The sequence below is a fragment of the Mandrillus leucophaeus genome, unplaced genomic scaffold (genome assembly GCF_000951045.1).
Source record: "Mandrillus leucophaeus isolate KB7577 unplaced genomic scaffold, Mleu.le_1.0 Scaffold127, whole genome shotgun sequence".
NCBI classification, from domain to species: Eukaryota; Metazoa; Chordata; class Mammalia; order Primates; family Cercopithecidae; genus Mandrillus; species Mandrillus leucophaeus.
In genome coordinates this window covers 3,438,687-3,451,785 of record NW_012101098.1, presented here as the reverse complement: position 1 = coordinate 3,451,785, position 13,099 = coordinate 3,438,687, and the positions used below count along the sequence as shown (strand labels likewise).

The 13,099-nt window shown below is 44.4% G+C and overlaps 1 protein-coding gene across 4 annotated transcripts in view; it reads right to left on the bottom strand.

The window, feature by feature from the left end:
- The window catches only part of ARSE (arylsulfatase E (chondrodysplasia punctata 1)), a 31,024-nt gene extending 20,655 nt beyond the window's left edge, over window positions 1-10,369 (bottom strand). Inside the window, exons 1-4 of one of the 4 annotated variants that reach the window (XM_011972111.1) lie at window positions 6,292-6,527; window positions 2,464-2,506; window positions 2,059-2,318; window positions 736-897 (exon numbers count right to left, since the gene is read on the bottom strand). In XM_011972111.1, the coding sequence (XP_011827501.1) occupies window positions 736-897; window positions 2,059-2,156 (260 nt within the window). In that variant the 5' untranslated portion in view covers window positions 2,157-2,318; window positions 2,464-2,506; window positions 6,292-6,527. Of the gene's footprint in view, window positions 1-735; window positions 898-2,058; window positions 2,319-2,463; window positions 2,507-6,291; window positions 6,659-10,207 lie in introns of those variants that run through there. The other 3 variants (XM_011972112.1, XM_011972113.1, XM_011972114.1) reach the window with 3 other exon arrangements.
- Window positions 10,370-13,099: the final 2,730 nt, after the last annotated feature.

Genomic DNA, 13,099 nt, shown 5'->3' with positions numbered 1-13,099 from the left:
CTGTCTTTACTGAAAATACAAAAATTATCCAGGCGCGGTGGCGGGCGCCTGTAATCCCGGCTACTCTGGAGGCTGAGGCAGGAGAATCACTGGAATCCCGGAGGTGGAGGTTGTAGTGAGCCGAGATTGCGCCACTGCACTCCAGCCTGGGCAACACAGTGAGACTCTCTCAAAAAGAAAAGAAAAGAAAAGAAATGAGGCCAGGTATGGTGGCTTACATCTGCAATACCAGCACTTTGGGAGGCTGAGGCGTGTGGATCACTTGAGCCCAGAAGTTGGAGACCAGCCTGGGCAACATGGCAAAACTCCACCTCCATAAGAAATTTAAAAATTACCCAAGCATGATGGTGGGCACCTGCAGTCCCAGAATTACTCGGGAGGCTGAGGCAGGAGGATCACTTGAACCTGGGAGGTCGAGGCTGCAGTGAGCTGTGATTGTACCAGTGCAATCCAGCCTGGACCACAGAGCAAGACTTTATCTCAGATAAACATAAAAAAAATAAATAAATAAAATAAAAATAAAAACGAAATGAGCAGTCATATGTAGGATGGATTGAGGTGGGGTTAGTGCTGGCGTGGGAAGAAGGTAACATTAGGGAGTGTCAGAAAACGCAGAAGTGCAGAACTCTTGAAGTGTGAACTGCCAAGATCAAGAGTTATATGCATTTTCAGTGGCTTCTCTTTCTTCTGGCGTCTGCGCTGGGGGCACCAGGTGAGTAATTCTCTGTCCCTTGCCTCATGGTGTTGTTGCCATAGCAGCCAATGTCCCCGATGCCGAGGTCGTCTGCCATCAGAAGAAGGATGTTCGGTCGGGAGGTGGAAATGTTGCTGGAAGCTGATGGCACCAAACCTAGCAGCACAGACAGCATCCCGGGCAGCCAGCTCCTGAAACACAACCTGTCAGAGACTGCATCACGCTCCTGTCCATCCCGCTTGCAGAACTTGTGTATGGGGGAAGTTGGCATCACTATGTTAAGAGGTATTGATATTATCATCACATTTCAGAATAGCTTTGAGGACATCTCTTAGGCATTTGATTGTTTTTCTCTGGTTACAATTAACTGATACTGTTGATGACTTTATTTGGCCTTTAAGTGTTTATTTTTAGATGCTCTAAAGTCTGTTGTTTTAAACTCGTGATTAACAGAAAGCCTTGGTGGGGTGCAGTGGCTCACTCCTGTAAGCTCAGTATCTTGTGAGGCCGCAGCGGGTGGATTGCTTTAGCACAGGAGTTCAAGACCAGCCTGCACAACATGGTGAAAACTCATCTCTACAAGAAATACAAAACTTAGCTGGGCGTGGTGGCATGTGTCTGTAGTCCCAACTACTGCAAAGGCTGAGGTGGGAGGATTGCTTGAGCCTGGGAGGTTGAGGCTGCAGCGAGCTGAGATCACAACACTGCAGGGCAACAGAGCAAAGCTGTCTCAAAACTACAGCAACAGCGACCATAAAAAGCAGAAACAGACAGAAAGCCTGCCTTGCTCATGGTTTCTTGGATGGATCGGGCCCCCAGAACAGCTATTGTCCCTTCTCCGTTGCCTCTTCTTCATTGTTCTTCCTTAAGCAAGTTGTGTTGAATACAGGGAATGGGGGCTGGGGTTAGGGGTTGGACCACCCAGCAGAGCAAGGAAGAGACACAAGCTTGGGGCAAGGTGAGACCACAGTGAGCTGCTACTTGTGAGTCTATGAAAACCTCTGTGCATTGCAGCACGCAGATGAACATACCCACGACTGACTTCTTCAGCCCACTGGTATCTGATGAGAAGTGGGTTTGGAGGTGAAGGAGGTTCTAGCCTGGAGGAGAAAGCCCTGGTAGTTGCGTACCCTGAGGGAGCATTTCCACGGGGCTTGGTGACATACAGCCTGCCACCATCATCGCTGCCTCTTTCATCGATGCCACCCTGGGAATGCATGTGGACAGCAGGGCCATAGTGTCCCAATCCCCAGTGGGATGCAGTAAAGATGTAATCTGAGTCTCCAAGAAGGTTTGCAGTAGGGGAAACCCTGATTTTCCCTGGAAAACCAGACACCTGGCCGATGGTAGAGGTTGATGCCCACCTGATTTGCAAAGAATTAAATACAATTCCCTCTGAGGCTGCCTGGGACAACATCAGGTCCAGGGAGCATGGAGCACACCTATTAATCACGGGTCTCATGCTTCATTCTCCAGATGCGGGACCAATCACTATCAGTGCATTCTGAGAAAGAACCATCAAGAGATCATGCCCATTATCCAAGCACATTGGGAGGCCAAGGCGTAGCATCACCTGAGCCCAGGTGTTCAAGACCAGCTTGGGCAACATGGTGAGACCCTGTCTCTATATAAGAAAGGAAAAAAAGTAAGAAGAAAAGGAAGGAAGGAAGGAGAGAAAGAAAGAAAGATAGAAAGAAAAAAGAAAGAAAGAGAAAGAAAGAAAGAAAGAAAGAAAAGACTACTAATGAGTGCATATAATTGTATCTTACCAAGAATGGTGCAGATGTAACATGTTGTCTCTATCTCTACTTCCTGTAAGACATAAAGATGTCCACAATCACATTGACAGCAGAAATTGAACTGATTATAAATAAAACAGTAAGTAATTAGAAAGGGGAACTTTGATTCCCGTTCATGCTATCAATAGCAAAAATATCTTAAAACAATGACCAAAATGTCATAAAGGAATGCTCTTCCTGAGTGAAACGGCTTCGAAAATGTTTAATACTATGTTAAGAATGTAAAGCATGTTTCAATACACAGCCAGATGGAGTCTTCAGAGAAAGAGGAGGAAAGTGGTCACAGGGTCTCCATCCCCTTTACCAGCTTTCATAGCCTATGAGTGACGTGGTCAGGGCAGAAGATCGCCAAGTGAGGAGAGAATCCCAGTGTCCGGAAGCAGCTTCTTTTGTCTTCTGCTTCCTGAGCCCAGGGCGAGGGTGATTGCTAATGTCCAGAAACGCAGAGAGAGTCCTGATTTGGAAGGGGGAAGCGGGGCAAGATCAAAGCTTGGATGATACACGAAAGAATCTGAGTAGAGGGTATGAAGATCAGAAATACAATGAGAGGTTGGGCGTGGTGGCTCATGCCTGTAATCCCAGCACTTTGGGAGGCGGCAGTGGGAGGATTGCTTGAGCCCAGGAGGTGCGGACTTGAAAGCAGAACTGGGAGTGTCAGTGTGAAGGAAAAAGGCCTAGAGGACTCTACAGGCACTGAGCGCTGCATGAAGGGGAGACGCATTCGCCTGCTTTGCTAGGGGCAGGTGCTGCAGGAAGACGGGGCGACCATTGCCCACACTTGGAAATGTTCTGTCCATGGAGGGAAATGGGCGACCCCAAAGCACAGAGGGGCGGCCCCTCAGTCTCTCCAAAAAGTGAGGGAGAGCCCAGGGTGTAGAGCCCAGGGTGTAGAGCAGGAAAGGAGTGAGATGGAAGATAACAATTAGAGTTGCAGACAGCAAGAGGCCACCTTCGGGGTACTGCAGTGGTCTCACCCCATGTGGCTTGTGCATGGGACTGAGGACAAAGCTCGGAGTTTTCTTTTGATCTTGCCTGAATTCCTATCTAAGGGGTCTGGAGAGTCGTGCACTACAAACCATAAATTCTCATCAGAAGGGCTTCATTTAACCACATATCGTGACTTACTTTCCAATCTGACTCCGGCATAACAAGGGACAAATAAGAAAAGCAAAACATTTTACCCCAAAACATGTTTCTTTGCCATATCTTGGAATGGTGCTGTAAAGCTGTCCTTTGTGGGGAAAAATTTGCATCTGTAAAGATGTAAGAGATTCACATCTTTTTCTTCCAGACCTTCCCAATCCTGAAAAGATTAACTAAGACTCTAGCACCTTTTAAAGGTCTGAATAGTGTCATCTAGTGTCTCTAAGGGCAGCCACTATAAGACTCCAGAAGAACCTTGGTCTCCACAATCTTTTATCTTAACCTGAACATTTCTTTTCTAGGGATCCCAGGTTTGTTTGTTTGTTTTTTTTTTTCTTTTTTGAGACGGAGTCTCGCTCTGTTGCCCAGGCTGGAGTGCAATGGTGCGATCTTGGCTCACTGCAAGCTCCGCCTCCGGGGTTCAAGTGATTCTCCTGCCTCAGCCTCCTAGGATCCCAGGTCTTTAGACGAACTCAACCAATTGTCAACCAGGAAATGTTTAAATCTATGTATAAGCTGGAAGTCCCCTGGCTTTGACTTGTTCCACCTTTCTGAACCAAACCACTGTATTTCTTAAATGTATTTGATTGCTGTCTCATGCCTCCCTAAAATGTATAAAACCAAGATGCACCCCAATCACCTTGGGCACATGTTCTCAGGACCCCCTGAAGACTGTGTCATGGGCCATGATCATTCCTATTTGGCTCAGAATAAATCTCTTCAAATATTCTATGGAGTTCGCTTCTTTTCGTTGAGTGGACGTGGGCATGCCTAGAAGATAAAGAGACAGGAGCATGCAGATGTGTTGGGTTTCTGCCTCTGAGTAACCAGGGGAGTGACCTGGCCACTTTTAGAAGGGCCAAGCGGCCAGTGAGTGAGGACACACTGGAGCCAGCAGGCACTGAGAGCCTAGAAGTGGCCATGGTGGCTGTCCCGGTGAAACCTGACCAAGGATAGACACAGCTGGTGTGGGAGCAGGGAGGGCAGAGAAGAGGGGTGGGCAAGGTCCGAAGGGCTGCAAAACCCCAGGGTGTGAGTGGGAGAGAAGTGATTGGTTGAGGGATTTCCCCTTATGGCCTTTTAGGGGATGCTGGGAGGGGTGTTTGCTCCTAGCAGGATTCAGGGACAAAACCAGTCTTCTGAGAAAGACAATGAGCTTTCTGAAAGGAAAATAAATCTTGAGGCCGGCAAGTCACTAAGCTAAAGCTAAAAGTCAAGCTGGGAACTGCCTAGGGCCTCTGCCTCCCATTCTAGTCAAAGTCACCCCTCTGCTCACTGAGATGACACGTATCTGATCGCCTCCTTTGGAAAGGCTCATCAGAAACTCAAAAGAAGGCAACTGTTCCTCTCTCACCCTGTCTGTGACCTGGAAGCTCCCTCCCTGCTGACAGTCTTCCTGCCTTTGCTTCAAGCTGTCCCGCCTTTCCAGACCGAACCAGTGTGCTTCTTACATTATTGATGGATGTCTAACACTGAATTGCTACATCTCCAGTAATTTTCCGTCTGTTGAAGAGAAAAAGACCTCAGATATCATTTGTGCTTTGTTTAGAACACAGAAGGAAGGGATAAGGTGTACGCCCTGCTCGTGAGGTTGGTTTGTTTGTTTGTTTGTTTTACCCTAGAGAGCACACACAATTCTCATATTCTAAAAGCAATAGCAAAAGACGCAATTACTTTCCACCAACCTAATGGCACCTCCACCGGGAAATAGATTGATTTAAAATTGTACATGGAGAGAAAACCAAAATGAGCATTTAACACCCTCAGCTTTGCTTTCTGACCTACGATGCCACGCTGCCGATGGTCAGAAAACTGAATAGAAGCAAAATACTGTACAAATGTAATGAGAAAACCCCAAACCACCACCCAATAGGGGAAGACGGTTTGCAGCAATCCTGCCCAGCAGCGGTTTATCTCTGGGTGTGGCGATTTAGTTAAAGTGTTCTTTTTCTAATTTTTCTTTTCTTTTCCCTTTTTTTTTTTTTTGAGATAGGGTCTTGCTGTCTCACCTAGACTGCAGAGCAGTGGTGCGATCATAGTTCACTGCAGCCTCAAATTCTTGGGCTCAAGCGATCCTCCCACCTCAGCCTCCCAAGTAGCTGAAACTACAGGCACCTGCCACTATGCCTGGTTATTGATTTTTTTTTTTTTTTTTTTTAAAGTAGAGGTGGGATTTCCTCTTTTGCTCAGGCTGGTCTCAAACTCCTGGGCTCAAGGGATCCACCCACCTCGACCTCCCGAAGTGCTCGGATTACAGATTTTAGCCACCGTGCTCGACCTAATTTTTCTTTCTTCTGCAATGTTATGTATTTATAAGTAAAAAGATGAAATTTTTTCTTGGAGAAAAACGTTAAAAAAAATAAAGAGATGGTGATAAAAGCCTTGAATGAGTTTAATTTTGGAAGCTGTGACATTGAGGTGACCCAGAGCCTGGGGCCTGCCCAAGGCCTCTCCTGCAGATTAGAAAACAAATCCCCCTTTTCCAGGAAAGAGCTACATTCCTAGGCCTGTGAGTCACTGGTACTGCTTTATAAAAACAAACTGGGCAATTATTCAGAGACAGAAAAGAGAACGGGGAGCTCTTTGTTCACCACACTGCCTCATGCCTGGGGCTGGAGTCCCATTCCAGCACAAACGAACATTCACAGGACTCACCTCTGCTCCTGGGTTCCCTCCTGAACCCCCGATCAAGAAGAGGAAGGTTCTCTTCCAAAGGAAGCAAGCGTGAAGGCAGAGAGCACTCCCACAAGGCTTTGAGCTGGGAATGATTGACTTTGAGTTTGTTTTTCCCATGTCAGAAGATCAGAGAGAGTCAGGACAGACCGAGCGAGCACAGACTCCCCCCACATCGCAGCATGGGGGAGTCTCAAAGCCACGCCCACGTCTACCAATCCAGTGGTCAGTTTCCTTAGGTTTTTATTTTGTTTTATTTTTTGTAGAGACAGGGTTTCGCTATGTGGCCCAGGCTGGTCTCAAAGCCCTGAGCCCAAATGATCTTTCCTCTTTGGCCTCCTGAAGTGCTGGGATTACAGGCGTGAGCCACCACGCTCTGCCAGTGTCCTTAGGTTTTTAAGTGACTGCCTAGCTGTTACACAGGGCGCTTGCTATAATATGATCATATCCAGCCTGGCATGGTGGCTCATGCCTGTAATCCCAGCGCTTTGGGAGGATGAGGCAGGAAGATTGCTTGAGGCCAAGAGTTTCAGAGCAGCCTGGGCAGCAAAGTGAGATGCTGTCTCTTCAAAAATAAAAAAAAATTAGGCTGGGCATTGTGGCTCATGCCTGTAATCCTAGCACTTGGGAAGGCTGAGGCAGGAGGATCGCTTGAGCCCAGGACTTCGAGACCAGCCCGGGCATCATAGCAAGACCCTGTCTCTACAAATAATAAAACAATTAGCCAGGCACGGTGGCATGTGTCTCTAGTCCCAGCTACTCAGGAGGCTGAGGTGGAAAGATTGATCCTGGGAGGTTGAAGCTGCAGTGTCACTCCAGCCTGAGTGACAGAGCAAGACCCGGCCTCAAAAAAAATTGTTTTTCAAGAAGTTATTTGTTTAGTGGTAAATGAAGTAAATAAGAAATAATAAAGATAAGATAAAAAAGAAAAAAAAATTTTTAAGTAAACAAACAAACAAAGAAGTAAAAAGGCCAGGCACAGTGGCTCATGCCTGTAATTCCAGCACTTTGGGAGGATGAGGTGGGCTGATCACTTGAGCCCAAGAGCTCGAGACCAGCCTGGCCAACATGGTGAAACCCTGTCTCTACTGAAAATACAAAAATTAGCCAGGCATGGTGTTGCATGCCTGTAATCCCAGCTACTCGGGAGGCTGAGGCAAGAGAATTGCTTGAACCCGGGAGTTGGAGGTTGCAGTGAGGCGAGATCGCAGCATTGCCCTCCAGCCTGGGCAACGGAGAGAGACTCTGTCTCAATAATAATAATAATAATAATAAACACTAAAAAGAAAAGAAAATAAAAAAATAAAAAGAAAAAAATAAGCAAAAAAAAAAAGTGAAAAAAGGATTATTTTCAAGCAATGCTTGATTTTAAAACAAAAAGATGGGCTGGGCACGGTGGCTCACGCCTGTAATCCCAGCACTTTGGGAGGCCGAGGCGGGCAGATCACCTGAGGTCAGGAGTTTGAGACCAGCCTGGCCAACATGGAAAAACCCCATCTCTACTAAAAATACAAAAATTAGCTGGGTGTGGTGGCGCACACCTGTAATCCCAGCTACGTGGGAGGCTGAACAGGAGAATTGAACCCAGGAGGTGGAGGTTGCAGTGAGCCGAGATTGTGCCACTGCACTCCAGCCTGGGCGACAGAGTGAGACTCCGTCTCAAAAAAGAAAAGAAAAGACAAGACAAGATCAAGGGGGCAGGAAGCAGTTTCTGAGGCACTGCATGATCATTGTGGGGAAGTTACTCTATGGAATGGAAACTTACACAACAGTCCCTATTATTCAACCATCCTTGACTTACAAGGACGGGGTTCCATAGAGTTCCACCTGCTGTCTCTTCACAACTTCACATGCAGCCACATACTGGGTCTGTGAAAAGTCACACAGCCCGCCTGACCTCACTTCCTCCTGACGTGGCTGTGGAAACCACCCAGCTTCCTGGATGAGGAGCTGAAACGCTGGCACACTCCGGCCTGACTCATTTTTACGAGTAAACGGTTTTGATGGCATGTCTCCAAATGAGTATTAGAAGGGGTGTCAGAAACGCGTTCTTTTCCTGCCACAGGTGTGTGCCCTAATGGTAATTGCTTTGACTTTGTGATTTTTGGCAACAAATCTTAAGTCATTTTCTCGTAGGGGGCCTAAAGGAATATTTTCATCTATATTTCAGTTTGTATATTCATATTTATTACATATAATATATAATAACTTTTGTATATCATACATAGTATAAATGTATGTAAAATGTGTAAATAAGGCTGGGCGTGGTGGCTCACGCCTATAATCCCAGCACTTTGGGAGGCGGAGGTGGGAGGATTGCTTGAGCCCAGGAGTTCAAGATCAGTCTGAGCAACAAAGTGAGATCCTATCTCTAGAAAAAAAATCCAATAATAATACTAAAATAAAATTTATAAATATAATATATAATATATAAATATATAATAAAGCATAATTTTTCTTTATTAAAATATGCATGTTTTTCTTTATAAAAATAATATACACTTTAAAATATATATGTACATATATGTATAGATACATAAAATATGTACATGTATGTACACATATACATAAAATACATGTTATAAAATGCACATATAAATATAAACATAAAACATATGTAAACATGTAGATATAGACATCTATATACATGTTTATATGTTCACGTCTTTTTATATATGTACATGCATATAATGTATATATGTACATGCATATAATGTATATATGTACATGGATGTATATATACCATACATATATACATAATATATATACATATAAAGCATCTATACATTAATATATGTACATTTTTTAATAAAAATGTTTACAGTGTATGTATAGTACATATACACATATAAAACAAGTACATATATACATATAACATACATATGTATATGATTTTTCTAGGAAAAAGCATATTAAGGGCTGCTTCTGACTTGCCTGGGGAACATGGTTGTGTTTGTTTTATCTGGCTGGTTATTTTGGTGTCTAAATATAGGACCCTCAATCATGGTTGAACAGTCGTATGATGTACGGTTATATATCAAGTCTGTGGCCTACCTCTGAAGTGATGTATTCATGTATTTAGCGACACAATAAAAGCAGATTTTTCTTTTCCAAAGAACTCTGCACTTTAACCCTTAGAATGTTAAACATTTTGGTCCAGATTGAGTTTTTACTACTGAATAAAATTTTCTACTGTTTCATTCTAAAGATACAAGATATCTTTGGAAAGAGACAAGGCTGGGCACGGTGGCTCACGCTTGTAATCTCAGCTGGCACACACTGGCCTTTGGGAGGCCGAGATGGGAAGATCACTTGAGGCCAGGAGTTTGAGACTAGCATGGACAACATGGCAAGATCCTGTCTCAATTTAAAATAAAACAAAATAATAAAATATAGACTACAATAAAATATAATACAATACAATACAAGTAAAGACAAAAGAAAAAGACGAGGAAGCGCCCATGCGAGACTGACAATGTAGCCTTTGATTCTCTTCCCGCCCTGATCTCAGCCCCGGGCTGCGAGCCTGTGTTCAGCGTTTTGCCTGGGCCCTGTTCCCAAACCCAATTTCGCTTTTCACCTCCAGTATCTCCTCAAATGTTCAGTGCATGTGCCTTCAGCAGCGCTAAGAATCTAGTGTGGATGCCATGTCTCCCATTTGGTATATCTTTCCTTGTTGCTTTTTCTTACGCATTACGTTTCGAAATCTCCCATGTAAAATCTGTTCTTGATATTTGCACTGATTATTATCATTATTATTTTGAAAGGAGATTACTTTTAAAACATTGACAGGGACTTGTTTGAAAAGACGCAGTTTGGCACAAAAGAATACGCCCTGGAGCGTCTCTGCACGTGCAAAAGCCGGCCTGTGAGAAGAAGCCCAAGGAAGGCCAGTTACCTGAGATGCAGTTGTGTCAGGGCGACAGCGGCTGGATTCAGCAGGGAGGCTGTTCCTTGGAAGAAACGTCTTCTGCTTGCCAACACAGACACGCACAGGCTGTCTCGGCAGCAGCGAACGGCTGGCTCACGCATGTGCGTAGCTGATTCACTGTGAAAAGCAGCAACAGGAATTCCGCAGAAACCAAGTTAGGTTGTCCCAGGAACAGATCAGGCAAGTCCCCTAGGAATGTACTGCTGGCTCTTTCAGGCGTCCACAAAAGACCTTCTGTTCTCTTTGCAGAACCTCACTCTCAGGGAAGGAGCCCAGACATCTGGGGCTGAACACGGAGTTTTTCAATGGCAGGAAGGTGGAATCCCTTCTGGCTTTTGATCTAGACAGAGTGCATTTTCCAAACTGGAAAAGTGCTTCTCTTGAAATTCATCTTGAATAATCACTCCATAGCCCTTAAATTTCATGCCTTTTTCTTTCCTTTTGCTATTTGCCTCAAACATAGAAAGAAGACAGAAAACGATTCAGGTTACACTTGCAACTATGACTGTGCGTACATAGCCGCAACTATTACCATATGTGTACAGCTGCTGACCCATGTGACTCTGTCACTATCACTTCTGTTTAGCTCTGTGCACCGGTGTGTTTTCTCATCTATTTGCCAGGGAGCGCCATTTCTTTTTTCATATTGAGGCAGAGCATACATTGCAGGCAACCTTAGATGTAAAATGAATCACTTCAAGGACTTTTTTTCAAATAAGAGCTGTCTGCACACTTCTACGTCTTGACTCACAAAAACATTCATCCTAATGCATTTATAGTCTCCATAGCCTGAACATTGCAGAGTTTTGATTTGAGACCCCCGCTTGCCAAAGAAGCCCTCTTACAAACCTGTAGCTGCATACGTTCTTGGTGAGTTTGACACATCAGAAAGAACAAAGCACAGGCTCCACGGGCTTAAGAACACCTAGCACTCTAGGCCAAGTCTCCTAGATTATGTTGCTCTTGAGGGAAGGCTGTCAACACTCATACAGTTATTTTTTGCACAAGTTGAACATCAAGGAGATAAAACCAGGATCCAAATTGGAACTCCCAGGTTGCGTGACCTTCAGCCTGACTTTCTGTGTTCTGGGATGAGGCATGGTTATGCCACTACCCTACTATTACATTTGAGGAGGATGATTCTTTATTGTAGGGGCCGTCCTGTAGAATGTTGAAAAACATCCCTGGGCTCCATTCCCTAGAAGCAGGGAGTGACCACCACCTTCTCCCCAGTTGTGACAACCAGAAATATCTCTAGTCATGGCACAATGTCTTCCAGGGTGCAGAATCACTCGGGTTGAAAACACTGGTGTTAAGGACGTACTTTGCAGATGACTGGAGAACACTTAATTACGATCATGCTGGGTAAGCAAGTTCAATTTCTTTCTCATACTCCCATGTCCTTCAGAGCTGGTAGCAGAATCAAGTTCCACACCTGAATCTCTTAGCACGAACGTTATACACCAGTACTTGCCAGCTGCATTTACAATGCGAGCATTCCAAAAGAAATACTCTCTTAGCATCAAGTCAACTCATTTATTCTTTTTTTGTTTTTTTTGAGACGGGCTCACTCTGTTACCCAGAGTGCAGTGCAGTGGCACAATCACTGTCACTGCAGCCTTGACCTCCTGACTCAAACGATCCTCCCACCTCAGCCTCCTGAGTAGCTGGGACCACAAGCACACGCCACCACATGTGGATAGCTTTTTTTTGTTTTTTTTTTTGGGAAAATGGGGTCTTGCTATGTTGCGCCCTCTAATCACTAACTCCTGGCCTCAAGCAGTCCTCCTGCCTCAGCCTCCCAGAATGCTGGGATTACAGGTATGAGCCACTGTACCCAGCCTGACAATACATATTCTTTAGCAAAGTTCAGATCCCTACCACAATCCTAACCTTGTCTTCTGCATGCAGCTTTCGTCTCTGAACAAGGCGGATATTCACTTTCCCTTGACTCCAAGTGTAACTACAAAGTAAATTGATCTCATTGTTTTCTTGGGCACCATGCTAGAATAAGCAAAACGAATACAAGACAACAACAACAACAGAAGTGGAGCCTGTGAGGTTAGAAGCAAGATGGAATCGGTCATGTTCCATTTCTCTCATTATTTATAATTCTGTAAAGGTGGTTTCATCCATCTTTCCCAAACAACCACTTCATATTCCACTCTAGCTGGAATGTATTTATCCTGGGCTATGGTTTAAAGTGTCACTGTAAAGGGTGACCTAAGGAGCCACTCCTTTTGGGCAGAATTCCTTCTCTACCTGGCCACCATTTTCCATATTCCTTGCACAGTTAATACTTGAAAATATTCAGCCATAACTTAAAATGTTCATATGGGTTGCACACAAGAAGACAATCTTGAAATCCGTGTTTCTAAAGTAGTTGCTTCAGCTTTGACATCATGAAGAAAAAGAAATGCCCATGCGGGTAAAATGGATGGTTTGCCCACATGAGAAAATGTCTTATATAGGGTGGTGTATTTTAAAGAAAATCTATGAAAAGCTATTTTTATCTCAACTATCATCGTCTACTTTGAACAGAACCTGACTTAAGAAAAGGTTGGCTGGGTGCAGTGGCTCGTGCCTGTAATCCCAGAACTTTGGGAGGCTGATATAAGATTGCTTGAGCCTAGGAGTTCAAAACCAATCTTGGAACATAGTGAGTCCTGGTCTCTAATAATTTTTTTTTTTAATAAAAATGTTGCTCTTACTATTTTATGTCATAAGTATCAAATCTTTTCTAATCTCTTTGGACTCCTAATCTCTCATCCGTTCTGAAGATGTGCATGTCAGCATGCATCTAATTTTAAATAGCAATACATTTCTTACGTTGCACATATATTACATGCCCTAAATCAA